This window comes from Petromyzon marinus, chromosome 24, assembly GCF_048934315.1.
Source record: "Petromyzon marinus isolate PM22_M1 ecotype Great Lakes invasive population chromosome 24, UKy_Petmar_22M1.pri1.0, whole genome shotgun sequence".
NCBI lineage: Eukaryota > Metazoa > Chordata > Hyperoartia > Petromyzontiformes > Petromyzontidae > Petromyzon > Petromyzon marinus.
In genome coordinates, this window is record NC_133690.1 from 8,921,632 (window position 1) to 8,949,516 (window position 27,885).

Sequence of the window (27,885 nt, forward strand, 5' to 3'; positions counted from 1 at the left end):
GCCTCTGTTCGATGTTGAGCGACCGATGGTTTAACAACAAACCCCAACCCCCCTTCCACCACCACAACGCGAGCGCCTGCGCCGAAATGCTGCTGCCGATGACGCGCGTGACCTTGAGTCTCGCGGATGGCGGCGCGAGGCGTCGAGGCACGTGGGTGGGTGGGGGCGGGGCGAGGGCGGTGTGACGTGGCGTGACCCCGTGCTCTGCAGTGTGACGGCGACTCGCTGCGTTAACCCCTTCTTCCCTCGTGCTTAACAGCGACGAGCGCCGTTCGGGAGACGGGAAAGGCCTCTTGTGTGGAACGAGAGGTTTTTTTATATTTTATTTTGTGCTCGTGGTGGGGGGTGGTGCACGTGCCCACGTCCCCCGCTGTTTCAGCAGGACACGAACTGAGTGAGCAACGGCGTTAATCATAATAATTGCGTCTCCGTCCGTTGCGCGGGTCAGCTCGGCTGCGATGGCCGCGGTGCAGTCGGCGAGCAAACGCTTCTGGTTCGTGCGCTGTGCACACCCGAGACGATTCGGAACGCCGCGGTCGTACTTGCTTGTGTGCACGTGACGCTTCCGTGACCAGATCGCACGGAACGCGCTGCTGATCTTGTCACGTCTCAGAAGCTAAGCGGGGTGGGGTGGGGGGTTTGAGCCTGCAAAGCGCTTGCGCGGGTGACCACGGTGCGCAAATTAAACTGTGTTAAGAGGCGTTGCGTGCGGTAGGTGGCAGTGCAGCAAAAATAAATTTTTTGTTCTGCACTGACCAGCGTGGTGAAGTATGGCCAAAATATCCCTCACGGCCCCGAAGAGCCCCCTCGTTCAACAGTGGGTTGACAAAAACACGCTGTGCGTGAATATTAAGGAATAAAGGTGGAATACACTTTCACATTTATTGAACCTTACAATTGGGTTAACAGTTTATGAAAGCAGATTAGAAGCTATTGAATTAACAAAAAAATGGCCATTGAACAAACTATTCCATTACTATGTATTCTTCAGTTCCAAAGTGGCAAGTATTTTCAGGAAATGTATATGTCTGTCCCGTGACCTCCTGCTAGACCTTTGGCAGTTCACATTGCCTCAGGTACACCTAGCCTGGCACGAGCTCCGTAGTAATGTCTTCGCTACTCGGTGGCGAACGGTGGCTGTTGTTGTGTGGAGGGGAGTCAGAGGTTAACATTCGTGTGATGCAAACCCAACAACCCGAGTTTGATTCCAGTTGCAGCTAATATTATAGGAATCAAAATGTGACTTGATCCTCAACTGGGTCAGCTCAGCCTTGATGTGTAAACATTAGCAATAGCATTGGGAAGACGAAGGTGCTAGCCCATTGCTCGTTTGAGCAAAGAGACACTTTGATATGTGACTTTAATTGTGATATGCAACATTAATAACATTAACGTTACACTTTTCATGAGGCAAACGGTATCACTCTCACAACCAAATTTAGCAATCGTGACAATTGCGAAAGTTATAAATTAAATACACCATTAATTTGAACCTATTCCAAACATTATTGGGGCAACATCCTGGACGTCAGAATATAAAATCCAGATTGTCAGAATAACCATGTCAACTTGACCTGGCTTCTTAAATAGATGTTATGTTCCTGTGAGGTTATTTGACATTTTAATTCATTCGACCTGTGTCAGGTCTTCACGACCAAATTTTACCCAGATCTTTACACTTGCAAATATGTATGTTGAACTTTTTTTCGCACCATACGTAGCCAACCATGCTAATCTTTGGTATGAGGGGAGGTGGGGGGAACAAACTAAATACAAAAAGCAGTTCTAAAAACAAAACAAACAATTTACGTGGCCTCACGTAAACTATTTATGAATCGTAATGTTTGGTCGCTAAAACCTTATGTGTCCAGTTAGTATCAGTCTGTCATAGCAGAAGCCGCTGGAAGCAAGAGGCCTTCAGGCTGAGACTGTCTGTGTCCTGTGCTCCGTGCTACCAGAAGCCGCTGGAAGCAAGAGGCCTTCAGGCTGAGACTGTCTGTGTCCTGTGCTCCGTGCTACCAGAAGCCGCTGGAAGCAAGAGGCCTTCAGGCTGAGACTGTCTGTGTCTTGTGCTCTGTGCTACCAGAAGTCGCTCGAAGCAAGAGGCCTTCAGGCTGAGACTGTCTGTGTCCTGTGCTCTGTGCTACCAGAAGCCGCTGGAAGCAAGAGGCCTTCAGGCTGAGACTGTCTGTGTCCTGTGCTCTGTGCTACCAGAAGCCGCTGGAAGCAAGAGGACTTCAGGCTGAGACTGTCTGTGTCCTGTGCTCCGTGCTACCAGAAGCCACTGGAAGCAAGAGGCCTTCAGGCTGAGACTGTCTGTGTCTTGTGCTCCGTGCTACCAGAAGCCGCTGGAAGCAAGAGGCCTTCAGGCTGAGACTGTCTGTGTCTTGTGCTCTGTGCTACCAGAAGTCGCTGGAAGCAAGAGGCCTTCAGGCTGAGACTGTCTGTGTCCTGTGCTACCAGAAGTCACTAGAAGCAAGAGGCCTTCAGGCTGAGACTGTCTGTGTCCTGTGCTCTGTGCTACCAGAAGTCGCTGGAAGCAAGAGGCCTTCAGGCTGAGACTGTCTGTGTCCTGTGCTACCAGAAGCCGCTGGAAGAAAGAGGCCGTCACCCCTAAACACATCCCAGTTGATGATATCATTGCCCAGGTCGACGTAACCCTTTAGGGTTTGGGACATTACTGCAGACGTGGCAAGATCGGAAATCGCTGCAATCCTCAAAAACGCTAAGACACCTATTAGCAACATCAGTAAAGATGAGCGCTTTGAGCTTTCTCAATTACAAAAGAGAGATTACATCGTTATCCTCTCAGTCGACAAGGGCAATGCCACAGCCTTTTGGCGTCATCTGGTCGAGCACCAATTGGGTCGAGGCTCAAAAGAAAGCCGTCCCTTGGTGTGAACCAATCAGTTTCAAGGACAATGCATATATTATCATAGTATGTTTTTTGTTTGCATTTTGACTGCAGGTATTGTGGCTAATGCAGACATGAATCCTTGTAAAAAGGTTTCAGTTTTGTTGCCAGAAAAAAGGGGAAAAACCCTATTATTATATTTTGGTACTGGCAAATGAGGTCTAATGATGAAGGACTGAATGCTGATGTACCGACCCTGGTGAGACACTGTCTCACCAACACTTACTTCACCTGGAATGTAATATTCTACAAACAAGTTGAAGGTACCCCAATGGGTTCTCCCTTATCTCCAATTGTAGCCAATGTTTTTTTACGGAAAAATCTCAGACAGATGCCATCCAGGCATCCACTCTACGTCCGTCTTTGTGGAAGAGGTACGTAGATGACACATTCGTCATCTGGCCACATGGCCGACCAACTCTGAACCAATTCCTCAACCACATCAATTCCATACACCAGCCATCAAATTCACCATGGAGGTGGAAAAGGAAGGCAAGTTACCATTCGTGGATGTTTTCATTGAAAAGAGACCAGATGGCTCAATGGGACACTGTCTACAGGAAAGCCACCCATGCAGATGCCTACCTAAAACCTGACTCCCAGCACCATCTATCCCAGAAGAATTCCCTCATCAAAACTCTACACCATAGAGCTCGATGTATTTCCGACCGTCATCACCTAGCCAATGAACTGAAACACGTACACCAAGCTCTCAAGATTAATGTATATTCAGACCACACAATACGTAAAGCTATCACCCCAACCGTTGGGAAAGAACCATCTGAGGACCCAATCAAAACCATCACCTTGCCATACATAGCAGATAGCAGGGGTCACTAAAAAAAATCCAAAATCATGAGCAAACACAAAATCCAGGTTCAATTTAACACAGTACATAAAATTCGTGATCTGATCCCATCTGTGAAGGATGTGATCCCTGACATGCAATACCCGGGCGTCTACAAACTAATCTGTGTCTGCGGCAATACATACATTGGGGAAACTAAGCGGCATGTCTCGGACCATGTTCGTGAACATAAAGCAGATCTGAAACACGGTAAGACCAATACCTCGGCCGTGGCTGATCATTGTTTTAATGCGGTGGGCTCACACGAAATTGATTTCTCTAAGACGAAGATACTTTGCAAGCCCACTGGCTATCAACAAAGATTCGTTCATGAAGCCATCCATATTTATAGACACAGACACAATTTCAACCGAGAAGATGGGTACAAACTGATAAATCATTGGAAGGACGTTATTAACGAGTTTACGTCATAACTGGCTGTGATGTTTTCATCCTACCTTCCGATGATAGTAGTTATTTTCGACTCTCTGGTTTTACATTCACAGGTTAAATGTATTTACATTACCAGGTTAAATGTCTCACAATAACACAGCCACTGTTTTGATTTAAAGCTTTCGTGACTGCACTGATTCATATTCTTGGTTCTTTCGGTAAAGTCACGTTGAAGGGAAACAACAAAATAATAAAATATATCACATATATTTATATATTATATATTTAGCATGTATATTTATATATATCTATATATAAAATGTAGCATATATATTTATTTTATTATTTTGTTGTTTCCCTTCAACGTGACTTTACCGAAAGAACCAAGAATATACAACCACTGTTGCTCGTTTTCCTCGATGTGGTGGTGGCTCTGCGATCTTACATTGAGATGCTAATCTCTCACAATACAATGGCCACCTCTGCAGCTTCGTTGTCGTAGAAGTAGCTCTCCGATCTTACATTGACATGCAAATTTCTCACTTTAACATCACTTGCCCCGCCCACTTCGCTTATGACCTTTGGGCTACACCCATTTCAAACCTTTAAAACATCCTGCCTCATCAGCATTCCCGCTGTTTTTTTCTCTCCTGGTGACGATTGCTTGCGTTGCGATCGAAACGTCGTAGTTTTTTTATTATTATTTCTCTTTGTTATTTTCTTTGAACCTATCTACATGACTTTCCCGAAAGACCCAAGAATATGAATAAGCCTTTAGGCTACGACTGCTTGTGTCCTGTGCCTTGTCCATGCAACACCCTGCCTCTTTGCGCCTCAGCTCCCACTCGTTGTCGCAGGTAGACAGCGGGCTCCACCGCTTTTCTCCCTTTAGTGACTTAAGTAGCCCGATCATCGTCAATATTGTTTAGAATTCCTCATTTCACAGCAGATGTCGCAATGTGCAATCTAACAAATAATAATACATACATATACATACACTTTTAACCAGTAATATATTGATGAGGGTTTAAAAGATGCATTATTTATAACTTGCGCAAAACTAAATTAAAACAAGATGCAACACGAATTAAATTTACAATAGAAAATATATTCAGCCAAGCGTTGCTAAGGCAAGAGTGCTAAACTTGGCAACTGTGAGTTTAAACCACTGCGAGTTCGTTTTGTGGTTGGACATCCACTGATCTCATCGTTTTCGTACGGTCGATACAAATTAACACATTCTGCGGAGGGGGCTGGTATGAAATTTTGAAGTAATTATGAAGTAATTATGTACGGATATTTAAGCCAAACTTGTTAGGGTCGTGCGCAGATGAAAGCAAAATTAAAAGTGAGCAGAATTATAAAACGACGCCAGAAAGTGCAGTGTATAATCCCCTGCCTCCTGTGAATTAATCACGGTTGGGCTTCTCCATATAAGGGCACCACGGGGTGACCCGCCCCTCCCCATCCAGCCCCACCCCTCCCACCCCCCTCCCCACCTCACTCAATCCCCTGCCTCCTGTGAATTAATCCCGGTTGGGCTTCCAGTCCACGACGTTTCCTACCAGTATTACCACTTTGGGAATGGTCCAGCAGTAGTTGAGGCTGACTCCCACCATGGGAATGGGGAATTTCCACCACAGTCCTTTGGCCACCAAAGGAGAAGATCACCGACTCCATGGTTGTTTGAGCAGAGGCGCAATTTTTTTTTTAACGTAACAAACAGAAGTTTAAAAACATTCTACTTGGATACGGGTTAGAGGTGTATCTCTGCAATTCCTAGCTCACACCCATGCTGGTGGAAGGACGTAGAGAGCCCCTCTACAGGGTATTTGGCCTACTCTATCACGCGGTCGAGCCATCTTGGAAGACGTGGCAGATCCAAAACATATTTTACAATGCCATCACAAATATACATGCTGTCAGAGTTATATTTTAGATGAATTCACTTCAGTATGTCCCGAGGCAAGTGGTAAAACAAACCTCAGCGTTTCTATGGTGGCGGGAGAGCCTTTCCCCGAAGACAACTCACTCCTGCTATTATCCCACAGGGTGGTGCCTAGCTTGTTAACCATGCAGAGGTAATGGACCGAGTTGAACCTCAGCGGGGACTTTAACTCACGACCTTCTGACTTGCTGGAGTTGCCGATTACGTCAATGATTGCAATTGCGTTTCCGAGTCTCCGCGACGGGAACGGGCAGTCTCTTAAAAAGAAACCACAGGACTCTCCGAAGGTCAAAAGAGGTGCTTGTCCTAAGGTTCTTTGGTCACCTGATCTGTCGGCAGGGCGAGTGGTGGGTGGGATGTTGTAATCTTAGCCAAACATCCCCTTGGGAGTTTGGGCCGCGAATTGAAAAAAAAAGACCCCTCCGGTTTTAATTGTCTCGTCTGTCATACGAAACGTCCACACGATGTGACAAATACAATCACGGAACTGGAATTAGTGCAGATGCTGCAACAGCTATTAAAATCGATACGTGGCTGTGACCAGTGCAACCTTAAGGGCATGCTGATTCTTGTCATTCATTTTGATAGCGACCACTTAACCTTCGCGTTATTTTGCCCTCACAATCACAGGATTATTGCGATGAGCATTGCATAGTCTAAGCATTAAAGCCGTGATAGATTCCACAATGTAAATTCCTGCATTCACCCAATCATATCTTAAGCGAATTACCAAAGCACATCATTTGGAATTAGAGACCCCGTGATTCAGTCATATACGTAGGACAATGCGGGCCAATGCCCTCTCCAAAAGCGTAAGCTTGAACGTTACTCACCGTTGTACTAAAGGGAAGTAACAATTGATTTAAGTCATATGATGAATGTAGGGTCCTGTCAGACCATTGCTGGTTGAAGGTCCCCCAATACCACGTTGGTCATTGGGGGTTTCAACTCAGTGCAGGTGGGTGAAGTTAAGGGTGGGTGGGGGAGGGGGTAGTATCAGATATTACTGGCCACTGATATTAGCCATGGCTGGGAATAAAAAGCAGGCATGTGGGTTCTTAGCGCAGTGCCGCAACCACTGCTCCACGACTCCGCTGAATTGAACAATAATTTAATTGCAATACATTTCCTTGAACGTATGTGTTTATCCTCCAATATGCTCTCGCCTCGTTAAAAGGGACATTTACATAATGCTGAAGTGTGAGTATTACATACTGGAGGTGTATAATAATCTTTGCTTTGCTTACAGAGAAGTATGAGCATCTCTCAGGACTTATATTTAAGTTGTCTGCAGCTTTGATTACAATTCATATTTGAACTTAATTTGGATGTCAGAATCGTTATTTATACTGGATGAATCTGATGAGCGATGAAGCTCTTTTTCCAGTAAAGGGTGTGAGCTTCATGCTGGCATTTATACAGTGCGATGTCGTAGCCATGAATGAACGAATACAAGCATGGGATATTCACGCAGCAATTAATCATGCAATTATTTCACATGTTTGATTTCTGGTTAGTCACATCGGAGCATCAATTCTCTTTTTCAGAAGGGTCCTGCATTTTAATATTAAGCCAATTATTCAATGAGTGCGAAAGAATGCAGAGTAACTGAAGACAACCCAACTCTTGGCATAACCCGCTTGCTGTACTGACTTCTCCTAGCCTACCTCGCAGCTCAGTGATCACAGGAGTCTAACAGCACACGGTGATCACTACATGATCTGCAAACCCTGTCTCAGAATGTTTGTATTACAGGCAAGGACCATAAAACCATGACACGGACTCCGGTCATCCTCGCAGCGGCTTTTGGCTGGTCATCGAACAAAGACGGCCACCGTATCGATCGCTTTCAGATGCGCTTCTGCATACGCCTGGAATGCTCTTCCTTCCGATAAGAGGACGCCACTGGGGCTGTGCACTCTTACATCGAGATTGAAAACTCACTTCTTTACAACTGCTTTGTGTGTTTAGTTTGTTGTCCTTCCCCCGCACCTTTGATGAGCATTGTTGGCTACGTACGGTGCGAAAGAAGTCCAACATACATACATACATATGTGTGGATACACTGTCCTTTAGATGTTGCAAGCGACTACCACTCTTGGTCGATGGCATAGATGGTCCATGCTGAGCCTTCAAAGTGCATCAATACATGTTTTAAATATGTACGTCTCGCTCTCTCTCTCTCACTTTCTGTTCCGGTAACGTGATGCCGCAGGTGCCGCTTTGCTGGCAACGGTGATGCTAGCGTACGCCGCTTAGAGCAACACCGCGGGCAAGGTCGTGGTCTGAAACGCGACTCGGCAAACAGAAGTTGCAGCAGACCCTGACGTTGCAATATCAAATGCCATTCATTTGCATTATTAATGCAAAGATGTCTGCTTTTTCAAACAATTTTTTTGGGGGGATCGGTTTAGACCACCCCGACTCTTTCTCAAGGGTGTTTCCATGTCTCGCGATGTGCACAGTCCACTAAAGAGTGCACGGTTATCAGTTTTGCCCTTCGGTCCAGTGTTGTAACTTGTGGTGGTTATCATAGTGGGGTCATCAGAGCCAATGCTATTGAGGCCAGCACACTGTGTATGTGTGCTGAACGTCTTTCGCACCGTACGTTGCCCACCGTGCTAATCGGAGGTGCGGGGGAAGGACAATCGACTAAGGTGGGGCAAGGACAATAATTAACAGTAATTACAACTAGCATCATCAGACGACAACTCTAGCTGTCGCCTGGTGATGCCAATTGTAATTACTTGCAAAACGTCATACTCGATTTGCGAATGTTGTGGGTTTACTCTGCAACACACCGATGTGCTGTACTAGTAAAGAATTGGCGCGTTTTGTTCACGCGACAAAGCTTACTAATTGGCTGTGTCGGGTGGTGGCGGGTTTAACCGCGCAATTATATTTACGCGATCTAACCTAAAAAAAACTCTATTATGGGCATTTAGAGCACTTGGATTCCTCTGCTAGATCCCAAAGCTGGTGTAAAGTTGACACTCAGCTGCCAATGTCTGCTCCACGGTATTACTTTACAAAAAACTGGAATCTGTGTTTAAATAGATAGACGGCTACCAATCTGAGATGCATTTTCAAAAATAGATTACCCCATGTGAATGTTTCACGAATAATCATATTTTCTGCAACTCATCACCATCATGATCGTAATTTACAAAATGCATAAGCCAGCGATGACAAAAAAATGCATTGATTATAACGCCTCTAGAATGAAACTCTCGATTATCCACGTGTGGATTATCCGGGGTACAGATGAGCTATGCTTGTGGAAAAATGTACACAAGTGAAGAAAAAAACATGTTTTTTGATCCAGGAACATGTTCGTTCCTTTATCCAGGAACATGTTCATTCCTTTTATTATCTTATTAGCTACGCCTACACTCGTGACTCCAGGTCTCATTAATTTATATACTTTTTATATCATTTATGTTTCATTTTCCCGCACCTCCGATTAGCACGGTTGGCTACGTGCGGTGCGAAAGAAGTTCAACGTACACACGTACGTAACAATAAAACACGACACATTGCATGTCTACACCCCCATTCTTCCATGTAAGTGAAGAACACATACATTTTTGAAGCCTGCTTTGCATCTGATTTACTTAATCCGAGCTCTCCCTTCCCCTATTATCCTGGATGACCGAGGGTTGACCGTACTGTATATTTAATTCATGCAACCGTAATATTAAGATGCAACAAAAATGTCAAACGGAGGCGACATATATGAAAGCAATACTGTTGGAATTAAGACACAAATCAAAAATAGCTAACGCCTAAAGGATTGGCCAAGCAACTTCATAAATAAACATGGTTTTCAAGGCGGCCAAGGATTTAGCTTTTATCAGCTCCAGGAGACGATCAGTCCACGCACACACATGGGGTTTATGGCAGCAAAGCATATAGTTAGATTAACTGAGCTCACCATCCCTCTGGGGTCAAGAGAATTAGTGCCATTTCTTTGGGAGTCAGCAGTGGTCGTCCAATGGATAGACTGGGCCCTCCCACCACAGGGATGTGAAATTTCTCCCCCATGGCTTCAGGGCTACCAATAACGATGAGCAGCACCCATGACAATTTGAGTTACGGAGACAGATTGATGGCCAAGCCAGAATACAAAATGTAAGATGGCATTGTGTTCGGTATCAAGTCCCAGTTATAACTAAAGTCAGTCTGTGGTTGCATGGCTGTCGAGGTCTCAATAAGTTGACTTGAACAGTGAAGTGTTTTTTTTCTGCAGTGATACTTTACAACCGTGATAGTTACAATGACGCAGTGTGTGTCTTTGTTTTGTGTGATCCACAGTAAAGAAAGCAAATGCAGAGTAAACGTTATGAGGAAATCTCTATACGTGCCAGTCAACTGCTGTTTCTGCGATGTCAAACAATTTATACGCACTTTGAATAATTGTTTAAATGCCTGACTATATGTAGCTATGCATATATTCATGATCCACCGTAGTGGATTGATAATGGTGAGCTGAAGATTGAATGCAAAGTAGTCAACGTTCAAACATTTAATCTTCCTCGTGCGCAATTTGACAGTCCTACACATTTCAGTGCAATATTTTTCACAATTATGTGCGTGTCCATTTTTAAAATAAATCTACACAAGTAATATTTTACACTAAAATAGCAAAATGTGTAACATTTGTATGGGTTTTAGTCAACTCTGTTGTTCTAAAGCTACATCGATGGTTTGCTTGATTTCAATCGCATTTCAGAAAAAAATATATATAACTGTTTGCATTTTCTCTTTACCTTCTCAGAAAGTCTCCCTGAGGACTAAGCATCTTTTCAACAAAGTCCTGTCTGGGATTTTTTGCATATTTATTTTAGAAGTTTTTTTTTAACGTACATAGAGTGTTGAAAGAGAATCAACAAATACCGAAGGGGGCGCATGCAAACTACACACAAGCCTGCAACAAACTATTTGCTGTACTGGCGCTCAAAGGTACCTCACTGCCTGCCATGTGGGTGGTATCACCATGCATGGTTTGTGCCACATCAAAGTCGGCATTCTTAGGGCTCATTTTTATTAATTATAATTGAACCTCGTGGCGGGACCCCGGGGTCCCATAAGCCCCCGGCTCTCGCATAAACTTAGTTGCGACGTCATTTTACGTCTGTTGAAGGCGAACGACACGGCGATCTATTCCTCTCGACGAGCTCTACACGATGCGCTAATCGGAGTTTAAAAGTTTTGTTTCTGCTGCGCATTCGTCCTCGCCGCTGTGCTTGGACACGACACGACAACAGAACGATCCACGCCAGGTGGGTCACGGCGTTTATGTGCGCGGTGGAACGGAGTCGCCAAAAATAAATTAATTACGATTTTGACTTCCGTTTATTCGGGACCCCGGGGTCCCGCCATAAGGTTAAATAATGTCTTTTTTTTTATTAGGTCTGTATGTATATTGGATTTCTTTCGCACTATACGAAGCCAACCGAGCTAATCGCTGGTAGGGGAAATATATTTGTATAATTGAATGAAATGTCAGTTTTGTGACTATTTGGTTGTTGTTGCACTATTACTTTTCAATGATTTTAACTGAGCGATTTTTATTTAAGTTAAGATCGTATACTTTGTCAGATTTCCTGTGTTTGTTTTTTACCCAAAAATAGCCAAAAATATTACTCTAGCCAATGAGATAAACTCCCACGGTATGGGGAAGATACAGTTGTCTCCTTGTTGTGAGCTCATCAGTATCAAGGATAATTTGAGGTCACGCAAACAGGAAATTCATTGTTAAAATGTACGTATGTTACAAACGCTCGTGCCTGTGAGTACAGCATTGACCTCGACGCATAAAGGGTGAGATTAATGCACACACACCCTGCCTTGACCAGTGTGAAGTACAGTCAACTATCTATCAAGGCCTACAAGGCATAGAGTGACCCTCATCCAGTAGAGGATGGACAAACGGCTATGCATGTATGTATGTTGAACTTCTTTCGCACCGTACGTCCACATACTTTGATTCTAGATCTACGCAGGGTCATCCAGAACCGTGTCGCTGTGGTTAATGATCTTCACTCGCAATCGTAAGGCTGCGATTCCAAACAGTGGTCCGGGGTCAAATCAACCTTGTTGGGGTAGAAGGTCTTGTATGTAAGTATGTTGAACTGAAATTTTGATTTAAAGCTTTCGTGACTGCAGTAATTCATATTCTTAGCTCTCTCGGTAAAGTCACGTTGAAGGGAAACAATACAAATAATACAATATACATTTTAAGAATATAAACGCAAATCAGTTCGAAAGAAATTCGTTTTTAATCTATGTTTAAAAGTGAATAAGCTCCAGTGGCTTCCTAATATTGAAATGAAGAGCATTACAGATGGCGGAAAAAGCGCATCTAAAAGCGCATCTAAAAGCGCATCTAAAAGCGCTTGATGCGGTGGCCGCGTGATGGTTCATGCTCCTTGACAAGATCCGCAAGGTGTTGTGGTTCATTTGCGGCAAGCACTTTGTGTGTAATGAGTGAGACCTTACAAGGTATTCGTTCGGCCACCGGAAACCAATGCAGCTTGGCGAGCACTGGACAGACACGGTCGGATCTCGCAGTACCCGTCGCGACACGCGTCAAAGAAGAGAACAGCTATGGAAACGGGAACGTGTCATTTCCACAAATGGCTCACGAGCCAACACTGGATCAAGAGCAAACCATTGGCTCAAGAGCCACAGCAACGGAGGTGGAGTGCCCATCGCGTTGCTCTTCAAGGCATCGAGACTTGACGACAGCCACGATGGCAAGTGTCAAATAATATTCTCCGGAGGAAGGCAAATAACAACTCAATTGAAACTCCACCTACGGCTACTACAAATAGATGTCCTTCCGTGTCTCTCATCAGCCGCGATAAAATAAAAAAACAACTCAACCTGGCTTTCTTCTGCGGCTAACATCGGTGGTATAACTGAGATCAAATTGTAGAACACAAAAAAAAACCTTCGGACACACAAGGGGCTTTTACACGTCTGTTCAAATACTTTTTTTTTTGTTATGCAGCTCATAAAAAAGAAAAATTAACTAAGTGTGTAAAAAAAAAGTTACCCATCGGTGGGAATAAAACAAAATATGTACCGTTTCATTTAAACTATCAAAGCAATTTTCATTTGACAATCTGACGGAAATAGTAATGTTTGGCACCTAAAAAAAAAATGCAAACTCCCCCCCCCCTTCCCCACCACCACCAATGTCATTTTGACGTCCGGGCGTGCACATTTTTCCGTCAAACCGGTTCAATTTTGTTCCATCAAATTGCGCCGGTCTGCTCCGCGACGCGCTTGTAATGTGCACGTGTCACGCGCGTAATGGCTTTCGCACTCGGGTGCCTCTGGCGCCGGAGAGGTGGGCGGCGTTTATAAATATGGGGGGGGGGGGGGATGAAAACAATGCTCGGGGGGTTCAGTGCGGTCGGCCCAAGAGCCCCCCTCGTGTGGGATCGTGGCGAGGTGCGTGCGTGCGATGCGGTGCGGTTGGTGAGTGAATCACACCCCCCCCCCCCACTCACTCCCCGGGGAAACAAGCCGCTGTACTGCCGGCTTCTTTTAAGCCGCATCAAAGAACTTGCGACGCTCATTTTAAGAAGTCGGGCAGTGCTTAAAATGGAACCGCGCAACACGCAGTCCTCAACGTCCTCCGCTCGATGTTCCGTTCTCCGTTACAAAGACAACGAATCTTGATATCCGATTCTTTGAAATCCTGCACGCGGACGCGCTCCTAATTACCACTCCGATTTCATCTCGCGCGGAATGGTGGGGTGGGGGGTCCTCATAAATAATACCGTCTCTTCTCTCAACGTTCATTCATCAATGCTCACACAATCGATGCCCTTTATAAACGCTCAAGCAATAATCGTACGCATACAATAGTGCTATGGCAATCGCTGCTTGTGCAATGGATGGACACTTCACCTCTGCTGTGGACATGGTAAGACATTTCACTCCCCATGTATTTCTGACCGTCTCGCATCTATTAAAATCGACTTCTCCAGCCAATTTGCAAATGATTCCGTTGACAAATGAAAGTCGTCGAGATACTCATCCCTGATTGGTGGCCCCGAGACATTGGCGAATATTCCACATTCCTTTGGGCGTGGGCCTGTGTGCCCCTAGGATGGCCACTGTACACTGCATGCAAGGTTGCGCCACTCTTCTCCACATGCTGGGGGCTTCTTCAGATTTCGGTATCCTGCAGAAGCTCCCAGTACGTGGAGCGAAACGTCGGACATCGCGCCGAGAGCGACGGGTGGCACAACCCAAAAACGATCATCGAAGAAATGAGCCTAGCGCGGTAGTGGTACTTATTTTAGCAATTCGGCAGAGATGATGGGGATTGTTTTTATGCCCAGCGGTTTCGTACTCGCGAAAGCCTTTCCCGTCCCGAACGCGCTAGCGGGTTCGCGTTAATTTTACTTAGAGAGGAGCAGCCCCGTTGTTTTGAAAGCCACCAAACTCACTGCAGAGAACAGTAGCGACACGACCGCACTTCTATGATAGCTGACGCCAGTCTGTGCCACACGCCATCCCGCATGGTCTTGTGGGAGCCTCGGTACCGATGGTTATTTTATTTTAGTTTTTCGCACACGTACGTCATCGGAATGGGAAAGGGTTAATGTAAAGTCAATGTTCTTAACCAGTGCCACTCAGCCAAATCTCTGAATGGCCACATTGATACATTTCAACACGTGACAAGTCCAGCTGAACCCACACAGGAAATGCGACTCTTTGACGTCCAGTGGTTCAGTTTTGCACTTTTAAATTCTGCTATGTCGACGCGTTCATTTTTAATACCTTTTTAGAAGGGTTTTGCTCGCTGTCCAATATCTACTGGCAGGAAAATGTTTTATACACCAGCCGACTATATTTCAAAGCCATTCCCAGGCAATACTATACAACATTCTTCATCCAACAAGAAGTTAGAATGATAGTTGCCACCTCCAACTGCTCTGCATATGGCTCATTTACTTGTTATGCACCAGGTGGAAACCTACTCCCGTGCATTAATAAAGTATAAAGGTGCAGCCCTGCTATTGCCTCCATCGGAGGGGCACCCCTAGAGAGGATGTCTAGAGGATATTTGGCCTACTCTTCTACATTGCCTAAACGTTTCGGAACAAGTGGCAGTATGCACACTTTTACCCCACAGCATGTGACCTGCCCATCGACTCACTGCGGTGTAACCCATTTATACTGCTGGATGGAGAGAAATACAGGGAAACAAACAACAATCCTCGCACCATTGTTTCAACAGCCGTGCCGGGCAATCGAATCAATCCTGCGATCCCCCGGTACTGGAAATCCCGTGTGCGAAACGTAACGCCATGGCAGCATACCTACGCATTCTTACCTCATTGCAGAACCAAAATAAGACAATACACACGCCTTGGATTTGCACTATCTATCCTATTTTTACGTGTCACCCACTAACTCACTAAATCATGCACTCCGAGCCACCGCTCCTTACCAGACTCAGTGTGTATGCTTCAAGGAGCATTATACAGTGAGGGGAAAAACGTATTTGATCCCCTGCTGATTTTGGACGTTTGCCCACTGACAAAGAAATGATCAGTCTATAATTTTAATGGTAGGTTTATTTGAACAGTGAGAGACAGAATAACAACAAAAATCCAGAAAAACGCATGTCAAAAATGTTATAAATTGAAATAAGTATTTGACCCCTCTGCAAAACATGACTTAGTTCATTTGTGGCAAAACCCTTGTTGGCAATCACAGAGGTCAGACGTTTCTTGTAGTTGGCCACCAGGTTTGCACACATCTCAGGAGTGATTTTGTCCCACTCCTCTTTGCAGCTCTACTCCAAGTCATTAAGGTTTCGAGGCTGACGTTTGGCAACTCGAACCTTCAGCTCCCTCCACAGATTTGCTATGGGATTAAGGTCTGGAGACTGGCTAGGCCACTCCAGGACCTTAATGTGCTTCTTCTTGAGGCACTCCTTTGTTGCCTTGGCCGTGTGTTTTGGGTTACTGCCATGCTGGAATACCCATCCACGATCCATTTTCAATGCCCTGGCTGAGGGAAGGAGGTTCTCACCAAAGATTTGATGGTACATGGCCCTGTCCATCGTCCCTTTGATGCGGTGAAGTTGTCCTGTCCCCTTAGCAGAAAAACACCCCCAAAGCATAATGTTTCCACCTCCATGTTTGACGGTGGGGATGGTGTTCTTGGGGTCATAGGCAGCATTCCTCCTCCTCCAAACACGGCGAGTTGAGTTGATGCCAAAGAGCTCCATTTTGGTCTCATCTGACCACAACACTTTCACCCAGTTGTCCTCTGCATCATTAAGATGTTCATTGGCAAACTTCAGACGGGCATGTATATGTGCTTTCTTGAGCAGGGGGACCTTGCGGGCGCTGCAGGATTTCAGTCCTTCACGGCGTAGTATGTTACCAATTGTTTTCTTGGTGACTATGGTCCCAGCTGCCTCGAGATCATTGACAAGATCCTCCCGTGTAGTTCTGGGCTGATTGCTCACCGTTCTCATGATCATTGCAACTCCACGAGGTGAGATCTTGCATGGAGCCCCAGGCCGAGGGAGATTGACAGTTCTTTTGTGTTATGATACCTCCTTTGCCAGAAACAAGATATAGGAATAGGTTTTACCCTTTTAACTGGCACAAAAACTGACACCTTTATTCAAGGCATTTTGACTGCTTGTGTTGTGGTTATTGCAAACATGATGCCTTGAATAAAGGTGTCAGTTTTTGTGCCAGTTAAAAGGGTAAAACCTATTCCTATATCTTGTTTCTGGCAAAGGAGGTCTCATAATGTTAATGCTCACCCCGAGCCCTCAATACTCTGATAGTGTGCTGTTTTTGAGTTGTACACCTTTTGGCGTCTTCTGGTCCAACACCAATGGAGACTAGGCTCTAAGAAAAGCTGTCTCGGGTGTGGACCAATCAAATTCAAGGACAGTGCATATTATTATCAGAGTTGTCTTTTTTGTTTGCATTTTGACTGCTTGTGTTGTGGTTATTGCAAACATGATGCCTTGAATAAAGGTGTCAGTTTTTGTGCCAGTTAAAAGGGTAAAACCTATTCCTAGTTCTTTTGTGTTTCTTCCATTTGCGAATAATCGCACCAACTGTTGTCACCTTCTCACCAAGCTGCTTGGCAATGGTCTTGTAGCCCATTCCAGCCTTGTGTAGGTCTACAATCTTGTCCCTGACATCCTTGGAGAGCTCTTTGGTCTTGGCCATGGTGGAGAGTTTGGAATCTGATTGATTGATTGCTTCTGTGGACAGGTGTCTTTTATACAGGTAAAAAACTGAGATTAGGAGCACTCCCTTTAAGAGTGTACTCCTAATCTCAGCTCGTTACCTGAATAAAAGACACCTGGGAGCCAGAAATCTTTCTGATTGAGAGGGGGTCAAATACTTATTTCCCTCATTAAAATGCAAATCAATTTATAACATTTTTGACATGCGTTTTTCTGGATTTCTTTGTTGTTATTCTGTCTCTCACTGTTCAAATAAACCTACCATTAAAATTATAGACTGATAATTTCTTTGTCAGTGGGCAAACATACAAAATCAGCAGGGGATCAAATACTTTTTTTCCCCCACTGTATATGTGTAGTGCTAATACTGGGGGGTAGAAATACCCACGGGGATCCCAGGTTACAGTTAAAGATGACGTAGCGAAGAAAATGAAAGATAAGGCGGGGCGTGAGAGAGAGAGGGAACGCCCAGGAGGAGAGATAGTTGTGACGTCACTGGATGAGGCGGGGCGATCGGGGGGCAGCTTTCCTGGTGGGATTTGGAGCAGAGTGGTGGCACGTGGTGTGAGCTTGTGTGGAAAATATCAAGCAGTGTGTGTCACCTCCAGGGGCGGAGCCAGGATTTCAGGCCGGGGTGACATTCAAACAAATGTTAATTTCAAGAATGATTAAGAGAGAGTCAGGCTGTTGAACTAGACGCCATCGGTTGGCGACACACTCTGACAATGCAGTTGCACGGGGTCCGCCAGACCGAGTGTCGTACACTTACACCCAGCATGTCACCCCTGTCACCCCCCCCTGGCTCCGCCCCTGTTCACCTCAATCTTCGTCTGGATGACTCATTATATATTTACACACACAGCTATGATTGTATACATCTAGATACGCATTCACATTATCATATTTAAGATAGGATTAATTACAATGATCAGAGGTGTTTATATTTTTCATATAAGTGCACAACTCTATCTGTGATGAACGCTGCACCTTCCGTCGTTTTCATGCAGGGGGCGCTGCAAACCTACACGTGCCCCCTACATGAACGACGGAGGCGCAGGGACAGACGTTCGATCACGTTGGAATCGATCTGCAGACGGCGGTCTTCTCGCACGGCCAGCAGCTCTACGTCGCCTTATCTCGATCCCGCAATCCCCAACAGGTGAAAGTCCGCATCGAACCGAACCCCCAGCAAGGCCATCATCTACTCAACGACGAGAGAATATTCACACGAAATGTCCTTTTCAATGAAGTCTTCCAGATGTAAAATGGTATAAGCTTTTAATGAAGAAATACAATTATCTAATTCAAAACATAATACAATTCAAAGATGTTTCATTTTAAAACTTCAAAACGGAACGGAGCATCGTGTGCTTGCGTGAATGCGTCGTTCGTGTGCAATTGTTTTCATTACTCTCCTGGCCGAAGGCTGTAAATGGTTGTGAGTATTAAATATGGGATTAATGACAATGGCAGCGAGGTGTTTATGCCCTCTGTTGCTTGCAATTTACAACTCTTTGCTGGGCTGTCTTTTAGTCTGCTAAATATACTCTATTATATTTTCACATATGCAAAATTGTCATCTTTTGATTTAAAGCTTTCGTGACTGCAGTAATTCATACCGAAAAAACTAAGAATATAATAATAATAATTGTCATCTTGTTTCCTGAGAGGTATTTGTAACGATTTAAAGCCACGGTTGGTCAAACGCTGACCGTGTTTTGGGTTTCAGAAAAAGGCTATTTCAGCTGGGTAACTTTTCTTCCCACACAACTTTTATTTATGTTAAACGTTATTCAATATTTTAAATATAAACGTGCCAGGTACTGCATCGATATTATCCATGCAGGTAATTTAATTTTCCCTTGTGCGAACATCTACACTCACAAAATCGTTTAGTAAAGTTTAAACAACTCCCTCAGCGTCTAATATTTAACATTTTTTTTTATCAAAAAAAGACACTGACCTTTTCGGTAAGGATGAGGACGCTGAAATGTTAAGTGTAAATTTCCTGCTCCCACAGGAAAGTTGGCGCACATATCTCAGAAGCCACCATGTGACCAGACGAAGGAAGTTAGTTAGGGCTGTAGAAAGTTGTGAGGAAAAACTCAGCCTACCCGGCTGATGTAATTTTTTTTTTAACAAAGTTTGTCCTTGGCATTTACACAATCCTGAAATATTAACATTTGCAAAATAAGTTTTCGGGGGTAGGTTATTGATAGGGTTGTACATCAATGTCGAGTCTGGCACATTTATTTTCGCACGACAGCGGACGCTGGTATTGGACCAAATAAAATTGTGGAATCTCGGGGCTCGTAATTCACAAGGATGTAATCAGCCACAGCAATGCAGATTCATCCGCGGCACTGCCTGGCACTGTAATAATAATTTCGTGGAAAAAAAAAAAACCTCAAGTGTTTCAATTTCAGATTTGAATAATTTAAACGGAGTTGCCACCAGTCAAAACTTTGTCAATGTTTCAGAGTGTTCATTGGGAATTCACGGTCTATGCAGTTCTCTCGGTGTTTATGAACAGGAGGTTGTTTGGGGGTTTTCGCTCCATAAAAAAAAAATCTGCCCAGTTGGTGAAACGGTCAAAAGAACTTGTCTCACATTTCCGAAGGTTGAGATTACAGATATTGCTCGAAGGTCTGTCGAGCCAATCATCAATCTGGTATTAATACATTGGCTACCAATTTCTGGTAGATGAACTGTGGCTGTCAGAGAGAATGGTCCATTATGTGGGAATTGTGAATTTCCACCACTGGCTCAGGGCCATCAACAGCCATCCGTGGCTCAAAGGTGCGGTGAATCTGATGATCTCGGCTCAGCATCCGATGAATACACAGGGTGGGCAAGAAAGTGAAGGCATCCCTCCTGGTTTCCCGCACCTCCGATTAGCACAGTTGGCTACGTATGGTGCAAAATAAGTTAAAAATACATGCATAAAGGAACTCCGATGGGTCAGTAATGGTCCTTCCTGCTCACCTCATACATTCCACTTTCACTTATTCGGTGCAGCCCAGTCGTGAGAGCTGAAATGTCTGATGGCCAACACTTGGCGAACCGCATTTCGTTGATTGCAAAGGAGCATTGTTAACAGAGGCCCATTGAAGTCGTTCCATGACACTAAGACGCAACTCTTCGCTGATTGAAGGGGATCCATACTCTTTGGTTCTTTCGATAAAGTCACGTAGGTAGAAAAATAAAATATTTTTTTCTTTTATTAAAATATTTTTTTCTTTTATTTTTCTACCTACGTGACTTTACCGAAAGAACCAAAGAGTATGGATTCCTGCAGTCACGAAAGCTTCAAATCAAGATTGAAGGGGATCCGCCAATACAAACAGTTGCATTGTAATGCAACGGCAGTGGTGACACTGTTGGGATACTGGATCCCGGAGGAATGAGTAATTCCATGATGTTTGAGTTACACGAACAATGCAGCTGTATGAGACGCAGTGACTAAATGAGCTCAGTTATGCCACGCTCTAACCTGCTTCAAAAGCACATGTGATGCTGATGTTAAATGTACCGAGTATGTCAGGTTCAGTGTTCCGTGGTGTAATTCCCATTACCACGAACACAACCAAATGCGTATTATTACCATGACATTAGTTTACCAAGGACTCTTTCTCACGAAGGATCCTGCCAAGTTTTCGTAGTAGTAAGGGGGCCGATGTTGCTGCAACGTGTGACGCCGAGTAATTTTCAGGCAACCTTTGCAACATTTTTTTTCAGCTATGGGAGGAAACTGGGGGGGGGGGGGGGTGGAAAAAACTCGGGAGGAAACCCACGCAGAACAGTCGGGAGAACATGTAAAACTCGACACTGGAAGGCGCACCCAGCGGGGAATAAATCCCAGGGCTCTTCTTGCGGATTTCAAAATCTTACCTCAATGAGGAAGTCCCCAGTCTTAAGGCCGGCCTGTGCCGCCACCCCTCCATCATCCACGGCCTCCAGGTACTGCAGGGCCGGGAACGCGGGCGTGGGGGTGAACTCCTCGATGGGAACATCGGCTGTGATTGGTCATCGGGGGGGGGGGGGAAGGTGGGGGGCGGGGGATGGCATCGGTCGGGAGGGGAGGGTGGAGAGGTAATGGCAGTGGACGGTGGGGGGGGCGGGGGAAGCAGAAAAGAGGAAGACCAAGTAGCCAGCCACAGTGTCAGCCAAACGTGGCAGCGAGTCCACGTGTCGGAATTTTTACGCCTGTACATTTCCAAGTGCTGTACGCTTTATTTAAGCCGCGTGAGTTGGCATTATCTCTCTCATTTGAGGCTGCATTTAGGTTGCGCTGACAATACGATGCCAACGTTGTCATTAGCGGACGCTGTGTTGCAACAGAAGGGTACATGATGAAGGCGACATTGCGGGCGAATGACTCTTCTTCAGAGTAAAGGTACAACGTGACGTCATGGTCGCCAACAGCGGTGTGCAATGTAATGCTATAGAGACACTGCTAAAAGGGAGTTAGTAAACAGACAGTTTCATATGAACAGGCATTAGGTATATCGGTATAAATAAAAGTAATTAAAACCATAAATCTGGCTGAATGGCACGGTTAGGACGGTGTCAATCACAACCCGAAGGTTGTGAGTTCAATTCCCAGTTGGGGATGGACTCAACCCTGTGGTTGGTGAACTTAATAATGCATTGTGGGAAGTCAACAGTGTCTGCCCTTTGAATAGACTCTTTCTCACCACTGGATCAGGGCTGTAAACAGGAGGACGGGTGTCTTCTCACGGTCATTCAAGTGGAAAAACAATAGTTTGAATTAAAAATGTATTACCATGTAGCTGTAGCAATCCACTGCCATATGAAGGCTTCACCACGTTTTTTCGTCGTGGGGGGTTGTTTGACCATACTTCACCACGCTGGATCAGTGAACATTTGTCAAGAGGAGGTCGATGACTGGTTTAGACATCACTCGCCACTCATGTTAGCCGTGGCCAGAAAGTCAAACTCAGATGGGCGGGTTCATCGCGCAGTGAATCAACTACTGCTCCACCCAAATTCATACATTGGCATACAAATGCAGTCGTTATAATTTACAATTAGTTGAGCCGTTGCTAACTGTGAAATGTTGCCAATTGGGTTGCGACATCCTCAACCATCTTCGATCGTCACGCAATGGCCCTACGATTAAATTACTCGTACAATACCGTGTGGTGTGCGCGTGTGTGTGAACCGGTCCTGGGCCTCCTCTAGGTCGACTCAACCTCAAGTGAGTGCCTGGTGCGGTGTGTAAACATCGCCATTAGGGAGACAAAGGCGGCCGGGCGTTGTGCTGGCCACCCACCCCATCGTGTGCCGTGCCGGCCTTCGTAGGTGCTCGCCAGCAGCACTCGCCCCCTACAGTCTGTTAAGGCTACACGGGGGATCTTTGTCTTTGAGGCGGCTGGGTGCCTCGTGTGGAGTTGGTGCAATGTTCTGAGACCAGTCACTGATGAGTGAATGACGAGGTGCAGTCATTTCACTTAGTTCTATTGCACCCGGCTTCGAGGGTTAACATTTACACACCGTTGCCCGTGTGCACTTGATGTAAAAGCATTAATATGACTTAATTTATCAATGAAGTTGAAGGGCTCGTCATTGAAATGACGTGAGTGTAACATCGCAGCCAATACTGAGCCGTCATCAATATTGTCATTGCGATCATCCTCCCATCATTCTCTATCATCCTCAATCATCTTTGGTCGATTATACTCGATCAATCACCCTCCATCATCCTCGATCACCCTCTATCATCCTCTATCACACTCTATCACACTCTATCATCATCTATCACACTCTATCACACTCTATCAATCATCCTCTATCACACTCTATCACCCTCTATCACACTCTATCACACTCTATCACCCTCTATCACACTCTATCACACTCTATCATCCTCTATCACACTCTATCACACTCTATCACCCTCTATCACACTCTATCACACGCTATCACACTATCACACTCTATCACACTCTATCACCCTCTATCACCCTCTATCACACTCTATCACACTATCACACTCTATCACACTCTATCACACTCTATCACATCCTATCACACTCTATCACACTCTATCACACTCTATCACACTCTATCACCCTTTATCACAATCTATCACACTCTATCATCCTCTATCACACTCTATCACACTCTATCACACTCTATCACGCCCTATCACGCGCTATCATGCCCTATCACACTCTATCACACTCTATCACACTCTATCACACTCTATCACACTCTATCACTCTATCACACTCTATCACACTATCACACTCTATCACACGCTATCATACCCTATCACACTCTATCACACTCTATCACACTCTATCATACTCTATCATACTCTATCACACTCTATCACATCCTATCACATCCTATCACACTCTATCACACTCTATCACACTCTATCACACTCTATCACCCTCTATCACACTCTATCACACTCTATCACCCTATATCACACTCTATCACACTCTATGACACTCTATCACACTATCATCCTCTATCACACTCTATCACACTCTATCACCCTCTATCACACTATCACACTCTATCACACTCTATCACACTCTATCACACTCTATCACACCCTATCACACTCTATCACACTATCACACTCTATCACACTCTATCACACTATCACACTCTATCACACTCTATCACACTCTATCACACTCTATCACACACTATCACACTCTATCACCCTCTATCACACCCTATCACACCCTATCACACCCTATCACACCCTATCACACTCTGTCATCCTCGATCATCTTCGATTATCTTCGATCGATCATCCTCTATCATCCTCAGTCATCATCATGAGGCTGCAGAACAACATAGAAGGTCAGCAGTGTCTGCCTATGTAAAGACTGTACAAGTACTCCACGACCTATTTGTCAATCCACCGCTGGACACGTGCATCACAATGCCGTGCACGCCGTGAGAGCTATTGGTCCGTACTTCACCACACTGTTCAATGTGCAAGTGGGGGAATACGGAATAATAAATGGTTTTCCTGGCCTGCTCACAACTGCTTCCACCACACCAACGACACCTGTTATGTCGTGCATGGCAGTCGCCCAGGACAGCGACTATCCAGCCTCAACGCCTGCTTAGCTTCTGAGGTCTGATGGGATCAGTCACGTCATCTGGCCGTAGGCAGTCTCTGGCATGGGGATATGGAATTTAAACCACTGGCTCACAACAGCCGCAGGAGATGGCTACCACTCAACAATGCCTATTTGAGCGTGGGGGTTAACTTTTACGGAAAGTTTGAAACGTCAGTGTGCTCAATTCTCAGAATCCTCACCTTTGTTGAGAATCAGACCATCTTTATTTATCCGGGAGAAATTCGACTGTGTGATCGGTGGGTAACCTCTCACGAGATCACGTGCGGAGGAGGGTGACACACGGGTCACCTGAACGGTGCGGGAAACGTGTAAATCAAGAATACTTTCGCAAAACACATTTCAAGTCGAAGTAGAGCAAATGTGATTTCTTGCAGGAGATGAGCATTGTCGCTCATCTCCTGCCTAAAGCCCTGAGCAGTGGTGGAAATTCACAATCCTATGTCAGGGGGAGGAGCAGGGGATCAGTCTAGTCTATCCACTGTTGACTTCCCCTACAAAGTGCCATTGATGGAACTAATATCAAGTCGCCCTGTCATAACTAGCGCACTGTGTGTCCCTTTGAAACACAATGTTTTTTGCACGCGCGTCTCAATTTATCGTTTTCACTAAACCCGGTCAGGTGCAGCTTTGGCATGCATCACGTGACTGTGTCTTCACCAAGCAGGGCGACTTGGTAAGATAAACTCTCATTGTGATGTGATTTTGATGTGATTGTGGATTACTGTCACGTTTGGGTTATTACTCGAGCACACGATAGGCTCTTCCTACACGAATTACGTCACGTTATATTTACCGTCTATTTCACAACAGACAGAACACGCTTTGGTAACAACACACGTTGAAGGTTGTTTTAGTTTGCGAGTTAGCCTCATCATGTCACAGACATAAACAATTGCCATGTAAGTGGTACTTTCATCAGAACTACAACATGATGTTTAACATGTAGGCTCTCACGACCAATATTATTCACAATAAAGGTTTTTTTGAGTTAAATCGCGTAAGTATTTACTCTCCAACACACCGGTGGGCTGAAGTAGTAAAACTAATTGGCGCGTTGTTTACGTCATGCACCTTACTGGCTGTGTCGGGTGGTGGAGGGTTACGACACATTTATACTTAAGCGATCTCACCCAAAAACCTTGATTATGAACGCGATGTTACCAAGCATTTTGTGCTCTCGTAAAGGGAAATTATTTCATGAAAAAAGACATGTGTCTGACATTTCAAGAATTATAATAAAAATAATAAAGCTGCATAATCCATAGCCATCATCATCGAGAGCCACGGCCTGTCCATTGCCAAACGCAGGCCTGGCCACGTTATAATTGTCCTTCACGGTCCTACAACGCTGAAACGTTTGGTTTTTCGACAGCGTCATCGTTTACGCAAGACGCGTCTCACGATCGCTGAGGATCCACGGGCATGCTCGACGGAAGTCGCCGGGCGCTGAGACGGCACCACCAACAACTACCCAAGTTCTGTGGTGCCACACGTACGAAAATGTTTTCAGCGAATCGATGTGCATTTACACACAGTCCTGTTGTCCCTGCTGCGCCTGTAGGTATGTATTCGTACGTTGAACTTCTTTCGCACCGTGCACAGCCAGCCATGAGAAACCGGCGGTGCGGGAACTGCATGAGCAGATTCCTTCACTGTACCTCAAATCTCCATTGCCAATTCTCTTCCCTCCCCTCGCCCCTCCACTCCTTCCCGTCGCTCACCTCCTCTTTCGTGCTCCCTAAGTACCCCTCTATCGCTGTCACTCGTTCCTTAATCCTTGTACGTCGGTGCCATCTTAATCAACCCATTCGGTCGTCGCTTATTTTATTTTTTTTAAAACTATGTCGACGAGCGCCTTGAAAGAAGGCGCTCAAATAAATATAAAAAAACCGAGATAACATCTCCAGAGCGAGCGTCGTTTGCAGCTGAGCTCCGTCTTTGGGTGTAATTCCGTCACCATTCCTAGCCATGGGCTATCATCCCTTTCTAAGTGTCCTGCCCAAGGCCACACTTACTGTTCTTAAGAGCCAGTACTGTGTCACGAAGGCGTGTTTGTTCTCTGAGCCATGTGCTCCTCTCTCTGTCTCTCAGGCTAATTGCCAGCATGCATTTATCTACGTTTCTTTGGTTTCATCTTCTTTGTCTCGTGCTCGCGCATGAAATCCATGTCACGGCACGCATTTATAAACTTCACTCTTTAACCCACATTCATGTTTTGATTTTTTCATTATCAAAATGTAATTTTTCCACAAGTGCTCCAGGCCGCTCACGCTTGACTTCATTTAATAATTGTGACGCTAGTCTACCTTTGAACAATTTACATATAAACACGCTCCGTTTCATTTTTCCAGGGATATCCCTTGAACTTTTAAGGTATTAAGGTATTTTATTCAGTACACGTGTTGTACATGACTTTGGTTTTCATGATATTCATCATGAGCCCAACTTTTTTAGCCTTCTTTTTACAATGTGTTCAACCCGTCGCTGTAGTTACTAAAGATTCGTTCACATAGGATGATCTTTAAACAAAGTAATTATGCCTCTTGTTACACAGCAGAGACAGCTAATGTGTGAATATGTACAAATATTCAACCTTAGTCGGAATGTTTAAAAAAAAAACATACAAAAGTAACGATTCACAGCGTCCTGGTCGTGTGCTTATCTGTATTTGTCATTGTTAAAAAGACAAATAAAAAAGACACCGCATCCCTGCTCAGAAGCGTGTTGAGTAAAGTTCACCTCTGTTAGCTGTCATCGGCCAGCGGTGAAAATTCGAGATTCTGATGGCAGGTATCCAGCTACACGTTACTCAAAGTCACCGTGAAAATGAGCTCGTCAAATTAATGCGCACCAAGAGGAACAATTCTGGCTGTCACCTGATGAGGCTGGTTGTAATTGCCGGTGAAACGTCACGGTACTCGAATTGGAAATGCGTGTTTACTCTCCAACACACCGGTGTGCTGAATTAGTAACTAATTGGCATGTTTTTTTTTTTTTAACGTTACAAACATTACTAATTGGCTGCGTCGGGTGGTGGCGGGTTTAACGACACTCTGACATTTACGCGATCTAACCGAAAAAAAGCCTCTCATGAAAATGGAACATCTTTCCCAAATGTTTTCCCCTTCATATTTAACACGTGAAATATACGAAGTCCCTTCGAACGTGGCACGCTGCGTGATGCAGGCGTGGCGCGTGCCCTGCAATTATAATTGTTTTCTTTTTACGTGGCCGCAATGAAAGAAGAGGCGCCCTACCTTTCGCCCCCCTCAAGATGAAACCGAAGCCCTCGCTCTCCTTCTTCTGTAGCACCACGCTCTTCTCTTCCACCAGGTAGTCACTGCCATGTGCAACATCGACACAGGAACTTAGAAGCACATCCATAAGTCACTCGGAGACAAG

The 27,885-nt window shown here is 45.0% G+C and overlaps 1 protein-coding gene and 1 long non-coding RNA gene across 9 annotated transcripts in view; one reads left to right on the top strand and one right to left on the bottom strand.

Moving 5' to 3' along the window:
• LOC116945424 (SH3 and multiple ankyrin repeat domains protein 2-like) overlaps positions 1–27,885 on the bottom strand; it is a 661,289-nt gene that overhangs the window by 138,134 nt on the left and 495,270 nt on the right. For all 6 annotated transcript variants that reach the window (XM_032959740.2, XM_032959739.2, XM_032959738.2 and 3 more), the window contains exons 15-16: positions 27,741–27,823; positions 21,242–21,366 (exon numbers count right to left, since the gene is read on the bottom strand). In XM_032959740.2, coding sequence (XP_032815631.2) covers positions 21,242–21,366; positions 27,741–27,823 — 208 coding nt within the window. The remainder of the gene's footprint in view (positions 1–21,241; positions 21,367–27,740; positions 27,824–27,885) is intronic.
• Positions 25–27,816, top strand: LOC116945427 (uncharacterized). Of its 3 annotated transcripts, none has more exons than XR_012945165.1 (3): positions 25–394; positions 25,856–26,044; positions 27,727–27,816. It is a non-coding gene; the product is annotated as an uncharacterized LOC116945427 (long non-coding RNA). The 3 variants fall into 3 exon arrangements; XR_004403326.2 differs by lacking the exon at positions 25–394 and adding an exon at positions 13,473–13,590; XR_012945166.1 differs by lacking the exon at positions 25–394 and adding an exon at positions 25,091–25,156.